The sequence below is a fragment of the Phalacrocorax aristotelis genome, chromosome 4 (genome assembly GCF_949628215.1).
Source record: "Phalacrocorax aristotelis chromosome 4, bGulAri2.1, whole genome shotgun sequence".
Taxonomy (NCBI): domain Eukaryota; kingdom Metazoa; phylum Chordata; class Aves; order Suliformes; family Phalacrocoracidae; genus Phalacrocorax; species Phalacrocorax aristotelis.
Window position 1 is genome coordinate 54,723,367 of NC_134279.1, and position 20,525 is coordinate 54,743,891.

Genomic DNA, 20,525 nt, shown 5'->3' on the forward strand with positions numbered 1-20,525 from the left:
TCCTGTATATTTGAAAATTACCCTTTTCACAAACACACTACTCACCCCTTGGCCCAACTTATTCTGGTAAGTTTTATAACGTAGACCCAATCCTAGCAGACCAACACCAACAGCCAGCCACAATACTTGAAATAGAGAAACACAGAAAAGTTGTTTTTAAAGCAAGAGAAAATAATGTCATGATTGCAGTTAAACAGAACTGGGTACACTGTCGTTCTAAGGTGTGCTATTCATAGAATGGGGAATGTATACGTTTAAATTTCCACATATGCCAGTGATAACACCATTCCAAAGTAGTGTACTTAAGAGTATCTATATGTGTGCAGATACACTTACATTCTCCGAAAGACAATGGAGCAGATACAATAAACCAAATATAATAATAAACCAAAGCTCCTTGGATTATTTACATTAAAATTATACCTACTGAAGAATTCATTACAAAGACCAAAAAGAGCATCATGTAAACCTTCCAGTGCTTCCCTCTCTCTGCTCAAGATAAGCATTCATAGTACACAATTTTTATTTTATATTAATACCATGTGTGGAAGAAAATACAGTTTACTTCGCAAGCCTCTAGATGTCAGAAAGATGTGATCCCTGCCAGACCTCCAGAGCCGTCCTTTGTTTGACACGTTCTTGGAAAGGCACTGTGGCTTCACAGAAGGCAAATTCAGAGCCTTCCCATTGCTCCTGTAGCCTTCCAAATAACTGCAGTGGACACTTAAGAGCTCTCAGGGTTTGGCACAGTGTAACTGGATGATCAAACACTTCTGCAGCCATTTCATTTGCACAGTGGCATACGGTAATCTAAACCATTTCAATAACTCCAGTTTATTATTTCATCAAAACTTTAAACAGATATGTAATCATTTTTAAGCAAATTTTCTAGAACAATTTTGTGTAAAATTTAAATAAACTTTACTGTGAATGATGTCAGAAGAAAGGACATGCTGTTTACATTAATAAATGCCAAGCAATTTCATACTCTGACAGATGCAAAGGCGCTTAAAGGGAAAGACGAGAAACAATACAAGTCTGGACATGATGCAGAACTACAAGAGTTACTGTTGTAATGTCACAAAATTAGCTGAGCTGTGCTTTGTGACACAGTACGTTGAAGTATTTACTCACTTTTCTGAAATGTTTTTGAGTAGTAATATTTAAACCCCTTGCACTGGTGCTCACGGTGCCTCTAACACACACTCTCAGAGGCCGCATTGTTCTGGCCCCTAGAATATGGGGTAAAGACCTTCACAAAGATTTCCGAAACAGCCCTGAAAACTGGTGAAGCACTACTGTCTCCACTTTCCAAATGCAAAATGAGGTAAGTAAATGATAAGTGATTTGATCCAAAGTCACAGAGGAATAAAAGATGTAGGAATTTGAACCTTCAGCATCCTGATCTCTGTAGGATTAGCATGCCTCAATGCCTAGCAATTTTTTCCTTTACCAAACTTCACAACACCAACAGACTTTTTCCTTAGAAAAAGTAAGCTAACAATGAAAATTAATCTGAAGCTCAAATGATTGTAGAGAAATACTTGAAAACATAATTTGGATGGATTCCAGAGGTTTATAAGCCAAAAAGCAATAAAACCTCAAACATTTTAGTTTCTCTTTAAAATCTAAGGAAAAAAGCAGACCTCATACATATCACCTGGAAAGCTGGCATCCCTAGGCATAGTTCACAGGCAGAAGAGGACAATGTTTCTCGAGGATAGGCCTGCTCTGAACACGCAGCAGGGCATCAGGATTGTGTAGCGATGTGAGCCACAACAGGCTTTGCAGGAGACTGTCTCCTCACACAGGAGGAGTGTCAAACCATAAAGCAGCTCCTGGGCCAGCTGAGTCCCATCCCACTGCCAGCCAGCCCACACAACCCTATAGAGGGTGTCACACTGAACTGCTTCAAAAACAACCTACCGCATGGGCTGAGAAATCATTCATATCTTTTGTATACACATGTAATAAGTCCCAAGATTGAGAGGCTGCCTCCTCAACTGCCAAAATGAAATCACAAATGATACCAAAATCCATTTTTTCATTTCCTTTTTTCTCCAGTTCACTTTTTTTGTGTGTTCATTTAACACACTCCATGAGGAATAGCCTCTCTCTCAACCGTAATCACAGTGAATCACCTCCTCAGCTAGTATAAGTCATCATTAAAACTGTAACTAGGGCAATACCAACTACAAGTCCGGCTCTAAAACTAGCACCAAAAAAACATCTGAGCAAAACACTCCACTGCATTACTCTTTTTCGTCAGACAGTATTCCTAAAGTCATGGAAGAAAGGAAGTAAAATTATACTTACGTAATTTAATATAGTTTTTACTCTTTTTGAATAGTGGTTTTTGGTTGCTTTTCATTTCAAAGACAGAGCTAAAGTCTTTCTTAGGTCCTGTTAGAAAGACTACTCCGATACATAACATTATAAACCCTGTAAAAATATAAGTAATTAGTTTTTTTTCATAGAGCTTTAACATATTAAACATTGCTCATAAACATACCATTTACCAACTCCCAGCTGTTATGTTACATTCAACCTTATGGCTCCAACAACAAAGACAATTCAAAGCACAAACACAGATAAATGCCATACCTAATGTAGCAATGCAGGCAATAAGAGATTTATTGATAGAGAATATCCCACTTATCTTTGTCACAGAATTCACCTCAACTATGGCTGCAGCGCTTCAACAATTTTTAATTTACACTGTTGTACTTGTTGGCATAAGCATTGCTTCCAACAAAATGAGCTAGTGACATTAAACATGCCACTAATGATAAATATTTCAAAAAAATTTTTCAAAATCGTAGTATTGCAATAAGAAGTCAACGCTAAAAGATTCTTTAAAATGCCACTGAATACCTGCTTCACACAAAAATCATGTCGTTCAGAATTACATTGTCTGAGGTTGGTTGTTTTTTTTTTCAAATAAGCTGCTGCTAAGATTTAATACACCTGAAACAGACTTATTAAACCTGCTTTGTGCTGATGACTGAAGAGGAAACCTGATAGTAAAAGAATCTATCCAAAGACCCCTTCACATTACAAACTCTACTCCAGACTATGGTCCAAAATACAGTCCCCCTTTGGGTCTTTCAGGCTGAGCACAAGGGGGGCTACTGATACTAATGCATTTAACACCTGTTCTTGCTCTTCCCTTGCAAGCCAGCAGCCTAAGTATCATGATATTACCAGAAAACAATGTGGTCCCCAGCATCAGGCTACATCAGGTGCTAACCAAGCAATCCTCCGAACCTGTCTCATTATTCACTATGGAAATGCGGAGATATTTTAACTCTGCTGCTACTACTGGGTCCCACTACTGCACATTTTCTCAGGTTTCTTTGGTTAGTGAAATACTTGTTTAAAGACATTTTTTCCCTTCCTCCATTCATGTACCAATTGGGAGAACCATAAAACCAAAAATATTTTAATCCTTTGACCTGGGGCAAAGTAGCAAATCTTTCAGCAGACCTCCCCACCTTCTGGTTGGTACCGTAACACCAACTTCCACAGAACATCAAGCACACTTAGTCAGCACTCTCAAGCAAGATTGATTTGCAGTAGAGTTTCAGGGTATTACGTCAAAAAGGCTAGCACACAGTAGATAAATTATGCTAAAATGCTTCCAGGCCCCTATGGATGGCTACAAGTCCCAGCTCAGCCCAGCACTTCCAAAGTTTACTGGAATTAACCTGGACAAGAGCAATTAAGTTACACCTACAGATTACGGAACCTTAAAATAACAGCTTGATGAAAAAATACATTGTTGATTGTATATCAATCTCTGCAAAAGAACTCCTCTGCCACCAAGATACAAGTAACGCATTTTGATGTAGGAACTACAAAAGCAATTCCTCAGCAGTTTGTTCTAAAGCAGTGTAAGCAGACTGCAGCAGGTTGGGAGGGGAGTTTAACACGGCAGGATCTTGTATTCTTGTGCTCCAGAGCCAACAGAAGCAACTGTGCCTTTTGAGAATAGACAACTAAGCACACCTGTAGATAAATCTTAAAAGCTAGTAAGCGACTTCAGTGCACTAACTGTTGCATGCACTGTGACGGTATCTTTTCTTTCCAATAGGTAGTTCAGCCACAACAGCACAAGCTCTTTTCCCATTCCTTATGAGCTAAAGGATCCAATTATCTGCAAAGAAAATGTGGGAGCCTAATGAATTGGATAAGAGCTCTGCTGGAGAAGGTATATGTGCTTAATACCTTTGAGGCATAGTTAATTAACTATAGAAGTCATGTTTTATTTCAGAGTTATAGCTGAAGATTAAATAACCATTACTCAGTATTTTCTTATTGCCCTTACTTGATACATTAGTTGTAGCGAGAGTTTGCAAACCAGGAAGCTGGGTCTAGTGCAGTGAACAGGAGGGCATGCACAAAACCTTTCTCAAAGGGAGACTGATTTAAAGCCATTAAAGTTGATAGAATACCAGGGATCCAACCCCTCAGCATTATGTTACATCACACTGAAGCAGCACAGAAGCTTTGAATATAATGGTCTTACTTTCATTGTCACTCTTCCTGGTGCAGTTCCCTACCCAAACTGCAGCAAGAGAAAGGCAGGATATTGGACAGGAGGAGAAAGCAAGAAATAGGACTTGCACCTGAAAGAAACCAGAAGAAAACAAGCAGTTTGCCAGAAAGCCAAGCTGTAAGGGAAGAAGTGCAGCAACAAATACACAATTTCATGGTATAATTTGCAAACCTTTGATAAGCAATGAGATGGCATCAAAAAGACAAAAGCTGGATTCTCAGATGGAATATGAACTCACGTAGTGCCATCAGCTGAGACAGGTTCAGTTCACAGTTTTCTTTTTACCAAAGAGAAAGTTTGGGCCATCTCTGTGTTACTATCCAGTGATCGTGCCAGGTGAATTAATTACAAGTGTGTATTCCAAAGGAAGTGACAGAGAGGGATTTTATATAACAGCTTTTCTTTTGTCAAAGCATTACTCAAGAAAGCATTTGGCACTCCTCTACCACATGCATTTTTCATATAACTTTAAAAAATAAAATTAACTGAGATAACTGTCTCTATAGACCACCAGAGTGCTTTCAGAACAAAGAAAACTGCAATAAATGTAACGGAACTCTCCTCAAAACATAACAAACTGAAACCCTGCATGTGATTGTCATAATATATGAAATACATATGGATTCTAAGAAACTGGAGTGACAGAAAGTGGATGCAAAGACCTTTACGAAATCTAAAACCGTTGGAGCAACAAGTCAAGCACAGTATTCATTAGTCCTTTTCAAACAAAATATACAATAAGGCATCACATTTTAGAATGTGCCACACACTTAGCCCAAGACAATGTTTGGCATTATTTAAATGTAATTAGTGATGTATGCTATTGAAACACATCAGTATCTATTAAGAAAATAATCCTGGAGACAAAACCAAAGCGGTTTGGTTTCATTTCCATCTCCCCACTTCATCAAGGGATCATTTTGCCAAAGCCTTTGTATTTGTTCACCTCAATTCTTTCTCATTGGCAAATACCTGACAATTTGTTTTTCTTCTCTCCTGTTTGCATGTTTCTGACACTGCAGGCTTATTGACATTCCTCCAAACATGCTGGTGTGTCCACAAACCATAAGGTAGAGCCACATGGAAACAAAGCTCAGGTCTCAAATGGAGACTAGCTAGATCAGCAGGATGCTGCACTCTGTTCCTCAGAGCAGGGCTAAATAATTCACTGAATTATGTTACAGTCCCAGTAACACAGCCTTTATAAACCCCTGAGCTCCCAGAAACTGCACTGTTACAGGAGGTGCCATACTGCTATCTTAGGTAGCTAGCATACAGGTGCATTGAGACCCTGGATTGAAGCCATATTTTTAGGGTGACTGATTAACAGGTCTCTTCCTCAGTTGTGAACTGAGTTATCAGACTTTTTTCAATTTGTCATTTTTCCCTCAACAGAATTCTATTTTCTGCCCACATTTTAAACTATTTCTAAAAGTAAAGAAACAAGTACATTATTTTTTGCATGTCTCACTAATTTTCTCATAGAAACTCTTACCATAGTAAATCAAATAGAAGCTGAGCTTTTGGAAAGACTATTTATACACTAGATACATTTTAAACGTCTGATTGAGGCTAAAGCAAGCATATCTGTATTTGTGCATAGTCATAAACATACCTAGAAGAAGATGGGAGCTTTCTCTAGCGTAAATTCCTCCAGGTACAAATTTATAAGCTGTACACCACACACAGAAGAATAATTCAAGAACATAGGCAAGCATGGCTGTACTCATGGCTTTCGCAGGATACAGACAGCTAACAAAGCATCCAGCCAGTTGAGGCCACACACACATAGTAAAGACAGCAAGAATATTGCCTGCAACTGCAGCGCTCCAGGTGTGTAAATAAAGGAGACCAGCCGAAGATGCTAAACCTGTGAAAGGACAGAAAAGAATAGAGTAAGTCACAGTCAGGTATATTATCCGCCACCTTCTTTTTCACATTCTGTCTAGGGAAAAAAGAGTCTGGGAAATATAACTGTGCTTTGCAGCCACGAGAACTGCATCACTAGAAGGACAACTACTCCCTTACAAAGACAGCCTCTTACTTTCCCCAATATCTCATTCTCTTAAAGATTGCCTATTCAGCTGAAAACAGTGCAGCAAAAAGACAGCAGAGAAGCACATCAAGAGCCAAAACTGAACAGGTTTTCTTACACAGAGCTTTCCCAGCACAACTGAGGGATGAGGCAGTTTCTAAGAGGTTAACAGGTCTGCCTGTTATGAACCTCTTTTAACATAATATAGAAAGAATCAAATAGGTTAATGCGAAAACATACCTTTCCCTGATCTTCTCTTCCTTTAGATAACCATATGATGCGCAAGAAAACAACTATTAATCTTTTACTAACTTCAAGGTGCCTGTTTTACCACACTGGCTGACTGTGACGGGATTCTACCCCAAACAGAATGTTAACAACCACAGAAACTCTCTATAACAAGATTACTTCATTTTAAAACTGTATTGTAAGAAAATGTTTACTAACTTTCACATCATGATACCAAATGTATAAAAACATTTTTAACATTCTACTCTCATGCATCATGGTTCTGAGCATTTTAGAACACAATGCTTGAATCAGCTAAAGAACCATTCCATACTTGTCTTAAATTAGGAATGTGTGTACATCAAAAATCAAATGCTCATACTCATGTTACTATCTGCACATATATTTCTTAAAACTAACACCTGCACCAAAAGGTAAATTATTTGGGCAACTGACAGTTTAAGCATTGCCAACTCTTGTGCCCTTATTGTGACTTTCCTGATATTTGGTATTATATGTTGGTTCCTGATTAGGAGAAACTCAGTTGGCATTAAATTTCTTGTCGTCAGGTTTGTGGAAAATTACTTGCAAATGTTGGCTCTTACGTGCTCCAAAGAAGAAAGTGAATAAGAAAAAAGCAAAACATAACATAATTTCCTTTGGTATCTGTATTTTCCTATGTCCCAATTTATTATTAAACATATGTAGGAAGTACTGCTTTGTCTTCTTGATATAAATATCAAGAATATTAATAGCAATTAGCTAAGGCCAAAAAAGAAGCAGATTTACCTCTTTATTAAACAGCATTTATACCACTAAATTTCACTCAGATGGGCCTACAAATTAAACCAAGCTGCATCCATCAATCCATGCTGAGAAGGTATGGAAAACATCCATCTCCACAGTCCAAGAACAGATTTCCATCTCCTCCTACTTGCTCCATGCATAGCTTCCTCCATAGCATACCTATACCATCCTCCTGAAAATGGATGTCCAGATCCAGCACTTGAATCCCTCTTCCCACAACCCACTGTATGCAGACTGACTTACAGATATATTGCTCCAGCAGAACTGCTTTCACATTCATACTATTTTACTGCCTGGAGATCTTGGCAACTAAGGAGACAGGAGGCAAACTTGCCTCCAGGTGAACTGCTCATTGAATTACAGGTTATTGCACCTCCTGCGGAACCAAGAAGGTTGTGTCATCTCAACCCCATAACCCTAGAAGTAGCCTTACACAATGCAGATAGTGAGAACTGAGACTTGTGGGAACAGAACCCCAACAGCGGCTTCTGAAGAGAACTGCGCTGCTCTGCAATGGCCTGGAGATTTGGCTTGCAAACCTTAGTCAACTGGTCAGACACACATATACTACAGTCAGTGACAGAGAAAAAGACTCTTTGATTAGCAACTGACTTCTGAGATGTGGTGTAGGGTCAGAGGGCTGGAATAAGGTAGTAGGAACAAAAACCCACCTACAAGAAACCAGGCAAAACTGGTGACAGAAGACCAGCTCCAAAATGAAAGCATCAGTCCATGAGCCAGGCCCAACAGAACTGTACCCCTAATAAAACAATAAGGAAAAAGAAATCACAAATGAATATAATTTTATAAACACCTGGCATAAAGAAGAAACTTCTAGACATACAGATGAGAATGCTTGGTCATATTTTATAATCCTTTTATTTTAAACAGACTCAATCTGAGCATAAAATATCTTTATCTCATACCCTGCTACCTTTTCTCCCCTTTACTGGATGTAAAAACCATCCAGTTAAAAACAATGGCAGTTGATCATAATGTATAAGTGAGCTACTTTCAGCAGCAGAAGCACTCCACTGAAGTACTGGGTACAAGAGGCAAAAGGAACTCAGTGAAAATGAGAGGGATGAATCCACTCCGAACAGGAGTATTTTCTTCACATCAAACAGGATATCCTACAGCATCTAACATTGCTATCAGTCTTGGGTAGCTCTTGTGTATGCTAATTCAAAATTATTAACAACCTCACCTGCCACTACACATAATTGACTCAGAATAGCTAATCTGGTCTCCTAGATTTTGGAACCCAGGTGACCAACACACAGCATTAAGGCTAAATTCTTACTAACCAAAACTTCTACAAAAGTATAGCTTTTAATACTACACGCAGTTTACTTTTTTCTGTCTGCACACATCTCGGACGTACACTATTTCCTACCATCTCCTCTCTGAAGTCAGCTGCTAGATTAATTTACTGCATATTATAGATGCACTTCATTCATAAATCCTTGAATCTCAGTCCTAATTTAAAAATTGTTTTGTAGTGTGGCAAACCAGGTTTTTATTGCTGAAATAAAAATCATTCTGTATTACAAAATTTTTAAGTTTATTGGTATAGACACAATGCTCAGAGGTATCTGAAAGCAAGAATAAATCCACAGATTCTCTATGTGAACGACCTTGTACCCACTATATTCTATGTAAGTTCTTATACCATCATCTGATTGAGCTTTGTGGTTTGTCACCCACTATAGCACTGGCTTTTGATTACTGTTTTGTTTAAATAATAACAATAAAAAATCACTTACCCATATGGATTAGGATCTGGACCTGTATGTGGATGTCCACTTACTGCCCATCTAGAAACTAATGAGACCTCCCCAAATATCCACAGGGTGAGGAACATGAGGCTGCCAAAAGCAATCCCTGACAAAAGCCAATGAGGGTGGGAAGCAGTCTCTCTAACTGCATTACCAGTTTTGTTTGCTTCTTGTTTCCTCTTGTCTCTACCTAGAATAAGAATAGAAATATAGCTGAACAAACTGTCAAATCCTGTTAGAAAGGGTTACTGAGAAAAAGAGATAGCCAGGATCACAAAATTACCAGAATAAATTACTGGCTCAGACACAAAAGCTAACTTATTTGATCATTTGTGGAAACTGATAAGACAAACAATCTCTAGTAACATTCCTAGGTCTGTCAGGAAAAGCTACTCACCTTAAGTGTACAAAAATGGCAATCTGCCCATAGGATTATTCTTCACACTACTGGAATTTAAATAATTAAATTGGCTTTGAAAATCAGCAGAAAATTTGTTCGAATTTGTTTAGAGGATTCTGTTCTCTGAAACTCTAAATTCTGATAAGAACAAAAACTAACAGTTTCAAAGAAGCCAGAAAAAAACTCTCTTCCTTCTCTTCTCCTTGTTCCGTGCACTTTAGATCCTCTCTCAACTAAGGAGAAAGCAGCACCTTTAATTGCATAGACATATTGCTTTGTTACCTAGGAAGATGACATTCTCTTCCTAACTTCCTGTAGTAGATTCCCTTTCTAAATTATGATGAAAGCTCAGGCTTAATTTATGTCATGTGACACAAGTCTACAAACAATACACACAATGCCTATTTATACCCACTTACACATACATAAGGTCTTACCTTTCAATTAATTTATTCAGGTTATACTGAGAATGAAGGAACTTCTGAGCTGCCTTAACTAACCAACCCAACCTCGCTGTCTTCCTTGCCAATACTACCTTCACAGTTCTCAAGTGTGCTTAGCCTATGCCAGCCCCCACTGCTGTGTACTCTGTCCAGACGCTGAGAACTCAGGCACATTTTGACCAGGACAACTTGTCCACTTTTCCAACTTTTTCTGTTTATTTTGCCACATCAGCTGTTCCCCAGCTTTGCCCTGTCTCCCTTTCTCTGTCAAAGGGCACACACTGGCAGAGAAACTCAAAGAGCAGACTGAATTAAGAAAATAACAGAAATACCACAGATATTTCATACTGGAATGAGGATAACCCATTCTGGTTTTATTGGTCTAGGTTATTCCCTTTTTTGCATTACTGTCACGTTACTGATACTGCAATTAGTTGTCAGTTCCAACACCAACTTACTACAGCGTGTATGAATTGTGATATTGATTCCACCATGTTATGGGCAGGTGGAAGTACCCCATGGTTTCTAAATTCTGCAATGCTCATGCATTGCAGAAAAACAGTCTAAAAACTGTTTTGCAGTCTAAAAACAGACTGTACTGTGGGGGGAATCAAAGAACTAAAACCCAGTGACACATAGACAGGTATACCTTAGCACATTTTTATAAGTGCCATCCTTGCTGTAATACGCTTACCTGAATAAATTCGCTCCACTGCTGCTATAAAACCAATTGTCAGTATGACAGTATTGGCAGCTTGCGAACTCCAGACTGGGTTTAGTGATGTATACCAGATACGAAGAACAAGGAGCATTATTTTGCCTAGCATGAAGCCCCATATCCTGATGAACCTATAAGAATCAGTTTTTGAAATAGTGATGCCTTTGAGAAAAAAAGAGAAATCTTAACTTCTCAGAAAAAAACCCCACCTTTTAATAGAAAGAAACATCAGTTACAACCCCATCAGTATAAGAAAATACCTTTGTAAACTGTTTCCTGACCACCATGTTACTGTTTGCACCAGCAATGAGGAGGAAACACCTGCAGCCAAGACGAACAGTCTAATTGAAGCATTTGGTGCCTGGTATGATGCTAAGCTTCCTACAAACAAATACAGAGGTTGTTTTAATGGGCAACAGAGATCAGGTAATAAGGATTTCCTGTGCATTAGTTCAATCTTGTCTATAATTTGGATGGCTACACCATTTATCTGAAAACACATGACACTACACCTTTTTGAACAAACCAAAGAAATACAGGTATTGATAGAAACTGGGTATCTATAACATTATAGCAGTTACCATTTTCAGGGAAAAAAAAACCAACATGAAGCAATTACCCAAGGCTGCAGTAATTGTATTAATTTCAGTACTTATGGTCATTGATTCCATAAATAGGATATATGGATAAAATACCTAAGCACATAGATATTCCTGAACACGGCACTTATTTAATTCAAAAGCCGTAAAATTTTACGTATGGTGACTGCTCCTTTCCAAAAAGGATATGCCTTTTGCCACAGGGCACTTTGATGGCTTTTGAGTCATCTAAGTGCCCTGTGGCAAAAGCCATGTCCTTTTTAGAGGGAAGCAGTCACCATATATTGCACAAGGATTAGTAGGGAACTGCCTCAGTGGGTGTGAACAAGGCTTTCTCTGGCCCAGTATCTGGTGTCAGAGTGGTCATCAGCAGCCTGTGTCATCTTGTTACTGGAAACGGTCACTCCCCCAGTCATTGAAAGAGACCATGCACATGCATCTCTGCTATTTCCCAGGGCACAGTTATCAGCAGTCCTAAACTCTGCTAGCAGGTTTCCAATTCAAGCAACTATGGGTCACACACATTCTCTTAACATCAGTCAGTGTGGCAGATTCTGGCCCAGGACCAGTGACAAACAGCAGGAGAAGCCACATCGTTTTGCTACCAGCCATTTGCTAAGTGAGTATGAGTCAAACTCAAAGAGAGGTTAAGCAAGGAGGGCCAGAAATGGAGCTGCTGGTTCTGGCAATGTATGCTAGGAATCCTCCAACTGTCTGTTTGCTCATTCCGCTCAGAGTAAAAGCTGCAAAACTTAGACCAAAGATGGTAAAATGACATCAATGTGTGGTGAAGATGTACTTGTATGGACTTTAGCAGAGATTGCATGTACAATGCATGCAGATTTCTGTTGCTAAATTGTGCTGAAATCCACAACTCCGCCTCTTCAGATCTTTCATCACTCGTGCTTACAGCTAGCGTGGGTTTGCCTACTTAAGAGTAGGCACACCTTTTGTTACTGAGCAAGTACACCCAAAATATACCTACCCAAACATGCAAATTTACTGTGTGTTGTCTGAAGACAGAGATTCAAATGGACATTACCACAGGGGTAGTTTGTTGTTGGGTTTTGGGTCTGCTTTTTTTTTTTTCAATGGAATAGAAAATTAAGTAGTATGAAAAGATACAGAAATAATAATAAAAGTTTCAGGGAAAATAAAGCTTCCTGAAAACGCAAAAAGAAAGACAATGATTAATAAGGGAAGAGCCTTTTTCATCAAAAACAAAAAACTCCAATCCCCTAAATATTCTGGTTTTAAAATTTTTTAGTTTTAGAATTCTATTTTAGAATTTTTTAATGAAGAATTTCTAGATTTTTTGATTGTGAAATTGAAGACTGAATATTTCCAATGGAATGGGGTGGAGCATGCATGGGGCAGATTGTTCTGCCTGACCTTGTTCAACAAGCTCCAGAGGAAGGCTGTGGCCTTTCTGATGAGGGAAAAAGATCAAAAAGAGAAAGAAGGAAGAAGTATCTAGATCTGACAACGGAAAGAAAGCAGAAAGAATTGAGGAAAAGGAGAAACAGCAGCACAGCATGATAGGACAGAAATAATTAAAAAGACAGAATGAAGTTATGACAAGCAAGTAAATGGAAAGTCCTAAAGTCCAGTGCTGCCTGTGCAAGGGCATTTGGATAACTTGAGAACCTGCAGTAGGAAGGCAAGTAAAGAGCCAGAGTTACCACTGGCCGCTAATCTCCTTGCTGAGGATCACACTCTTATACCTTCCCCAAATGCTTATGCTAACTGTACGGCAACAGGTAAGGAAAATACAGAGTAGTAACAGAAGAGCTGAGAAAGGAAACGGTGTAGACTTGCCAAGGAGTGGAAAACATTCGGAGTTTTCCAGAGATGGAAACAGCAGGGTGGATAGGGTCACTGCGGGAACAGTTCCTCTTCAGGCAGGAACAAAGGGGAGGTCATACCTGCCTACCGCAATGCTCAGGTTAGCCCAAAAGTCAGGATGCGTACAGCTTCATTCCTCCCTCTGGAATCTTTCTATGACTGCCTCCATTAACACATTCTTTCCCCAGAATACTACTGAAGGCGCTAGCTTTTTGTTTGTAGTTAATATCTTCAGGGGCTCGTGATTCAGGTGAAGCAAACAGGCATAAACCAACAGACTTTACACATCGTTATAGGCCTGTCACTGTGTAACAAAAATTACACACATTTAAGTGATTTCTATCTCTTTTGGCAAAGTGAACTAGTAAACACAGCAAGATGATCTGAAAGACTAATTGTAAATAAATTTTGTGTTATTGTGATATCTGAAGGAATGCAGGGTGCAATTTGAAATGCTCACACTCAATTACTAGTTTCTAAATCAGCAGATCTTGTAGAAAGCAATGCATTGAGCATTGCTGCAGAAAGCTGAAGTGGAAGAGTCTGCTCACTGAAAAGCTTATTAAAAAAACCCAAAAACGTATTTGGATGGATATGACAAAGAGTAGAAAAAGAAAAGAACATAGTAAAACTATACTTCACCTAAACTGATGAAACTAATGAGCTGTGTTCAGTTCTACTACTATCTTTTTAGAGATAAAGAACAAGAATTTTTTTAAAATAGAGTCATGCAGTGAAAATAAATAAGATGATTCTGTTCTGTCTTCTACCAGTAAAAGAAGAAAATTACATGGAAAGCGATTCTCTGATTATCATCTTATATTGTTAAATGAGAAGCCAGGAACTGGTGCTTCTGAAAGACACCAGTTCGCAGCAGCATCACCCCTGTCCACAGGATAGGGACCTTTGTCTCCTCTACATTCATCCAGGTGTTGCAAACTCATCAGCAATAACTTGCTTCTGAATGTGGCTGTAGCTGCCAAACCTTCTCCCAACAAACTTTCAGAATATCAACAAGAGCTAAGACTTGCACCAGTTCGCTGAAGACCAGGGAGGGAATCCCAGCAAGTCTTGGTTTAGGGAGGAGCATGTGGGATGGGTAGCAAGGCAGTTTCATCTTGAATTTAAGTCAAACTTTCTTCCTGTGCAACTGATCATATAAGAGCCATCTCACAGTCAGGATGAGCCTATAAGTCCACCAATATGCTACAGGCTTATAGACAGTTAACAAAATTAAAAAAAAAAAAATAACAAACAAAAAAGCATGCTTCAGAAAGTAAGCCTCCTCAAAAAAACCCAAAACATTTCACTCACAGCAGGTTACTTTTATAATAGCCCCAAGCTGTTCTGTAACATCTCATCTCTACCCATTGTCACAAAGAGCCGCTATACAAAAGACAACTGCTGTCGATCAAAAACTTTTTTGCTATTGGACATGACTTGTACTAATTTAAAAGCTTCTAGTAATAAAAGTGAAATGAGATTTGTCTTTAATTATGTAGCACTAGTCTACCAACCAACACAATGGATGCAAACAATATTTCTCTGATCATATCTAGAAGCTCAAGAGAAAAAGAAAAGCAAGAGTTTGGGAGAGCAAGAACTTCTTATTCCTGTCTCTTCAGAATCATCTGAATTTTGAGGCAATTTGGAACGTTTATTCTTATGCCTTGATATCAAGATGGAATCTATAACTCACTACAGCACATACTTACCAACCATAGTCAGTCTCAGAAGGGCTAGGATGTACTTATTGTTAGCCAACCTCCAAAAGGGGCCAATTACCAGGAATACTGGAGAAAAGAAGGCAACAGCAAAAACTTCTAGACCCGTGAGTGCCAGTGTCTGAAGGGGGAAGTAATAGATCATTGGTGGTAGTGCATGGTAAAGAGACCAAGAAATGTAGCCTAAAAAAAATACAAAGCAAAAATCCCCATCATATATTTTCAACAGCATAGCTCCTGAAGACTACTTAAAAAGATACCATTTTATACTTCAAATGTAGAATATCAAATATATTTGAAAATAGTTCAAGTAACAATAGCCCCTTTCTGTGAAGAAATATTTGCTATTTCAAGTTAAATAAACACATTTTCCCAGGAAATGGAATGATGAGAAGAAAACAGCTCTTCCCCCACTCAGACAGTAGTTCCTACTTTGATCTTCGGCGCTCAACCTAGGAAAGGGTTATTGTTCAGAGTGAACAATGCTGGCGAAATAAGTAGTCCACCCACATTCTCAGGGCTCCTCAAAGACAGATTGGTGGCTAAATGAATTATTGTAGCGAACCGCCGCACCGCTCTCCCCTGAAGACACCTTATCCAGGCGCGCCGGCACCGCGCTACGATTCTCCACAGGTTTTGCAGGAGATGCGCGAAGCACCCGAGGCCGGGGTCCGGCGGGTCCCGGTGGGCGCCCCGCGGGTCCCGGTTGCTGAGGGCAGCGCCCCGCAGTCCCGAACACCTGCACAAACACTCAGCTGCGAGCACGCAAGACACCCTTGGCTGAGCCAAGGGACATAAGGGACATAAGGCACTCCAGCGCTAGAAGGAAACAAGAATGCGAAGAAGGACACTCAGCAGCGACTATTATGTACTCATTTCCAGCGCAGGAGATTATTTTGAAGCACCTTTCACGGGTAACGCCTCCCCACAGACTGCAAGCCCTCCCGGCGCTCCCGGGAGCGACCCCAGCGCCGCCCTGCCAAGCGGGGCTGAAGGAGGCCGGGCCGGTGCCGTTATCCCGCCTCTCCCCCGCACCCGCCTCGGGTGCCGCGGCCCCTCACAGCCCACAGCCCCGTCGGGGAGCGGCACCTACCCAGTAAGCTTTCCGACAGAACGGCCTTCCACAGGGGGAACATCTGGCTTCCTGTCGCGGGAACGACACGGCTTCGCCCCTGTCGCCCGGAGCCCAGCTGCCTGTCCCCGGCAGGGCGCGGCGCCGCCACCGCCCGTCCCGCCTCACGGAGTCCGCCCGGCACGCGGCCGCCGGCGAGCGGGCGCCACAGCGCCGCCTGGCGGAGCGCGAACGGCGCGGCCCGGCCGTGACGAGCCGCTCCCCCGGGACAGGGTCGGTGCGGCCCGCGGCCCCGGGATTACGCAGCCGCGAGGGGGGGTAGGGAGGAAACCTGCCAGATAGGGGAGATCGGGGCGGGGGGTTCGGGCAGGGCACGAGGAGTATCCCCGGGCCCCGCTGTTCAGTCCACCCGTCTGGGCCCGCGCGCCTTCGCTGACAGAAATGGCGTCTCCCCTCGGCCTCCGGGCCGGGAGGGCTGAGTTTCCCTTTCGTTCCAGCGCCCTGGCTGGCGGGGAGAGGAGCGGCCCCCGCCCCAGCCCGCAGGGTGGCTGCGGAGCGGGCTGGGCCCCGGCCGAACCCCCCAGACCCGGTGGCTGTGCCGTCACAGAGGTACTCATGGTGGCCAAGGCTGCGCCGGGATGGCGCTGCGGCTGGGGAGGATGGCGCGGTGTGAGGTGGCTGGGAAGAGATGTTCCATTAAACCAGACGGGCTTTTCATGGAGGTCAGCCTGGGTGGCTGGAGTTTCTAGTCTTCACAGCCCTGCGACAAGGAACGGTGAGTAGATGTTGCCCTTTCGCTGTTGTGTTACCCAAGGAGCGTTTGTCTGCCGGGTAGTCGCAGCAGCAAGTAACAAAACAGAAGCAGAGGATTGTCGTCACACAGGCTGATGGGGAAAAGAGGAGCTGACTCACTTGCTGGTCTCATAAATATATGGCTGATTAACCATTATTACATTTCTTTTTTTGGGGGGGTGATGATCAGATTGGTGCTGTGCTCATCTTAATGAAACATGTTCTGCTCTACAGCAGACTAATGACTTCTGATAAGCAATCCTGTCTGCAAAAAGCACCAAAAGAGGAATCTCGTTTGCTGAGATTCCTGGGGTGAGGCTTAAGCTGCTTTGTTCGTTAATTTTAGAAGAAACCCTGAGCTATATGAACCCAGCCGTGATCACAGCTGCCAAGTTCTGACAACAGGATTGCATAAGCAAAAGCTGAATTTTAGAATTTCATTTTTGGCATGAAAAATAAATTTGTAACTATGAAGTAAGAACTAAAAAGCCCTTTTGCTGTTGGCATACATCAACTTCTTAAGTTTTATTAATCTTCAGTACCCTATGAAACTGCCAGCTGTATTTCCTCAGTTGTGTTAAAACTGCTATCCCATTCTAAACAAACCTTATGATATGCATTTTCTTTCCTTTGCACCTGTGAAACTCCAAATCCTTAGGAGTAAACTGTAAACCCGACACCTGTTAAATATGACCTATTACTAGCAATAAATTCCTGTCAAAACATTTTGGGGGGCGGAGAAATAAGGAAGAGTTTGTTCCAGTAGTCTCACAATCAAGTGATTAACTTACCGTGCAGTATAATCGGGTTTGGCTAGCTACAGAAACTTTGTTGAATTCTGGTTGGTATTTGAAAACATATATATGTTTCAAACGTTCACAAAAGCATTGAAGTATTTTGATTTAAAAGTTGGCCTTTCTAGGGGTGGAAGAATAAGACTGTCTTTGTCTTTTCTGCAAGTTCCGTGTAACTAAAGGCATTTTTTGTTTTATTTATTTAAGAAAAGCCATCCCAGAATAGTCACCAAGTTCCCTTGTCAGGTTAGGATTATGCAAGTGATGACACCTTTTCATCTTGCCGTGGCATGACGCAAATGGAACTTGCAAGATGAGATCCTTGGCCAGAGTAAACCCAGAACATGGCTGCTTTTTTAGCTGCATAGCAAGAGCGTGAGGCTCACAGGATGTATTCAGCCAATAAATATTTGCAAGAATTTTGCAACACTTTATATAATTACAGTATCTTGCTTCATCATTCAGAGGTGGAGTGCCAGTAAAACTAGACTCGACTGGTATCATGAGCCTGACATGCTTGCGTGGCTTCCATTAAACTCATAATGCAATGAAAATAATGCAGTTCCTGATGAATTTAGCCATTGTATGCTGGGTACTCTCTCTTGAGACTCCTAGTAACCACTAAGTAGTTTGTCTTCAAACATATCAAAGTTACATTCCAGTTCTCTCCATAGAGTTGACACTCAGATAAGCATCTGAGCACAAGAGGGAGGGAGTTTTCAGGTGTAATGTGTTTTGGAATGAAAACAGACATGACTTAAATACAAAAGTCAATGCTTACAATGTGCTTCACTACACATATATGTGTAGGAATGCCTTTCACTATATATGTTTTTATTCTTGGAGTGCTACATGTGTAGCTGATAAAAAATAAAGCAATGGCATTTGATCTGTATAGGAATACAGTGATGGCACACCACCAAAGCCAAGATAGCATACTACGGTAGGAGTTCCCACTCACAGAAGAAGGAGTCTTATTTTACATTAGTGTTTAATATACCATTAAGCTAAGGCAGACATTAAAAAAATCTGAGTTTAACAGAAAACACATTGCAGCCCCACAATTATATTGGTATTGAGAGGGCTAAACCTCTCTAAAGCTGGTGACTGTAAAGAACAGTGCTTTATTTTGGTTCAAACTGTAATACAAAGATGTTTTGAAACCCAAAATAAACACATGGAATTTGAAAGAACTGTCGGACACCTGGGAGAAGTTGTGCTTGCATATTGCCCAGTAGAGATATGCCTGAATGGGCATGACTAAGAAGTGGAAGAAAATGCCAGGGGAATAGAGGAAAAAAGCATTAAAGTACAAACACAAATTAGGATTAAGAAGGCGACTCTGGGAAAAAACTGGGGTGGTTGAGTTTACAGTTAGGCACCTGCCGCAGCTGCAGTGGAAACACAAAGACTTGCAGGTCATTAGATGCCTATTCTGTTTGCACAACAGTGCCAAGCTTCTTAATCATTACCTTTATACCTGTTATGCAAAACTCTGCATGTTCACACTCCACAGTAATTTGGTTGTGGTTTTCTCAAGGTTACAGTGTGTTGGCAACAAAATACTGTCCACTTGTTACACCTGGGCTGAAGTGCAACCTCATCTCATGTAAATTAGTGCTAAAACAGAGGACTAATAAATATTGAGACTTGCTAAAGACCTTTTTCAGTAAAACGTTCTGTGGCACATGATACGCCCCAGAGTAATTTCCATAATGTACTCCATATAACAGGTCTTGATTCATTTCAATATGCATTAGAAATGGCAGGTACAATCAAGTCTGATTACAGGATCTAAGCACCTATAACCCTGGCGAAATCAGCTAGCGTTGCAGGTCTCTGCTGTAGGAAAGAAATCACGCATATAGCTGTGCAGCCTAAGAGAAGGGAGAACTCTGTGGCTATTTTAGAGCCTCCTTCACTCTGAGAAGTGAAAATCCTAAAGCTTGAGCATCTGATAATTGTCAGCCATTTGTTTCTACTAAAAGATAGGCCAGACTAAGTGTGAAACAGAAATAAGTACATCCAAGAATCAGCGAGGACATAGAAAACTCTTACATAATTTCTTGTACAAAGTGAGGACAGTTTAATGTTTTACTCAGAAGTATGTTGACTGTTTCCTGCTGTGACTTTTGATGTCTTTGCACTCACCCTTAGCTCCTACTCCCACTAGCATGAGAACAATGCCCTGCAGTGTAATTCTGATGCGGTTTTCCACGCTCTAAATGTTTTTATTACTGATACATTTTTGTAACCGCACTGTGCTTCTGTTACTCCAGGTCTTTGTTTCTCAGGGAATTTTTAAGTAATTAACAGTCTGTGATTTTCTAATGAACAAACAAACCATATTTATCACACTTGGTAACAGTTCCTCCTCCTGTCATGTGCTGTATGCATACATGGAGTGTTTCTAGTAAATGCACAGACTGGAAAGGCTTTGCCTTCAGTCAGTGTGGTGAACCTCAGGATGCTGGCAACCCTGTGGCATTTTCTAAAAGGTTCTTCAGAGAAGCAGAAGCCTTGTAAGCCTTCCCCGAGTTTGTGAAGTCTCAGCTCCTTGCCCTCTTTCTACTCTGACAGCAGAAAATTCCTTGGCTGAGGATTCAGTTCCTTATTGGTTGTTTTCATTTTGGTTTTTACTTTGATGCATAAGGTTGGTTTTGTTCTGGGCGGGGTAAGGATCTTTCTTTTGGTTTGTGTTTATTATTCTGAAGCCTAACATTTTTTGGTTT

The 20,525-nt window shown here is 40.8% G+C and overlaps 2 protein-coding genes across 5 annotated transcripts in view; both read right to left on the minus strand.

The window, feature by feature from the left end:
• The window catches only part of CWH43 (cell wall biogenesis 43 C-terminal homolog), a 32,216-nt gene extending 15,835 nt beyond the window's left edge, over positions 1-16,381 (minus strand). The window contains exons 1-9 of one of the 2 annotated variants that reach the window (XM_075091505.1): positions 16,229-16,381; positions 15,127-15,318; positions 11,228-11,348; positions 10,944-11,098; positions 9,395-9,596; positions 8,300-8,388; positions 6,174-6,428; positions 2,317-2,442; positions 46-125 (exon numbers count right to left, since the gene is read on the minus strand). In XM_075091505.1, coding sequence (XP_074947606.1) covers positions 46-125; positions 2,317-2,442; positions 6,174-6,428; positions 8,300-8,388; positions 9,395-9,596; positions 10,944-11,098; positions 11,228-11,348; positions 15,127-15,318; positions 16,229-16,271 — 1,263 coding nt within the window. In that variant the 5' untranslated portion in view covers positions 16,272-16,381. The remainder of the gene's footprint in view (positions 1-45; positions 126-2,316; positions 2,443-6,173; positions 6,429-8,299; positions 8,389-9,394; positions 9,597-10,943; positions 11,099-11,227; positions 11,349-15,126; positions 15,319-16,228) is intronic. The other variant, XM_075091504.1, reaches the window with a different exon arrangement.
• Positions 1-20,525, minus strand: part of DCUN1D4 (defective in cullin neddylation 1 domain containing 4) — a 201,164-nt gene that overhangs the window by 58,903 nt on the left and 121,736 nt on the right. The window lies entirely within an intron of this gene.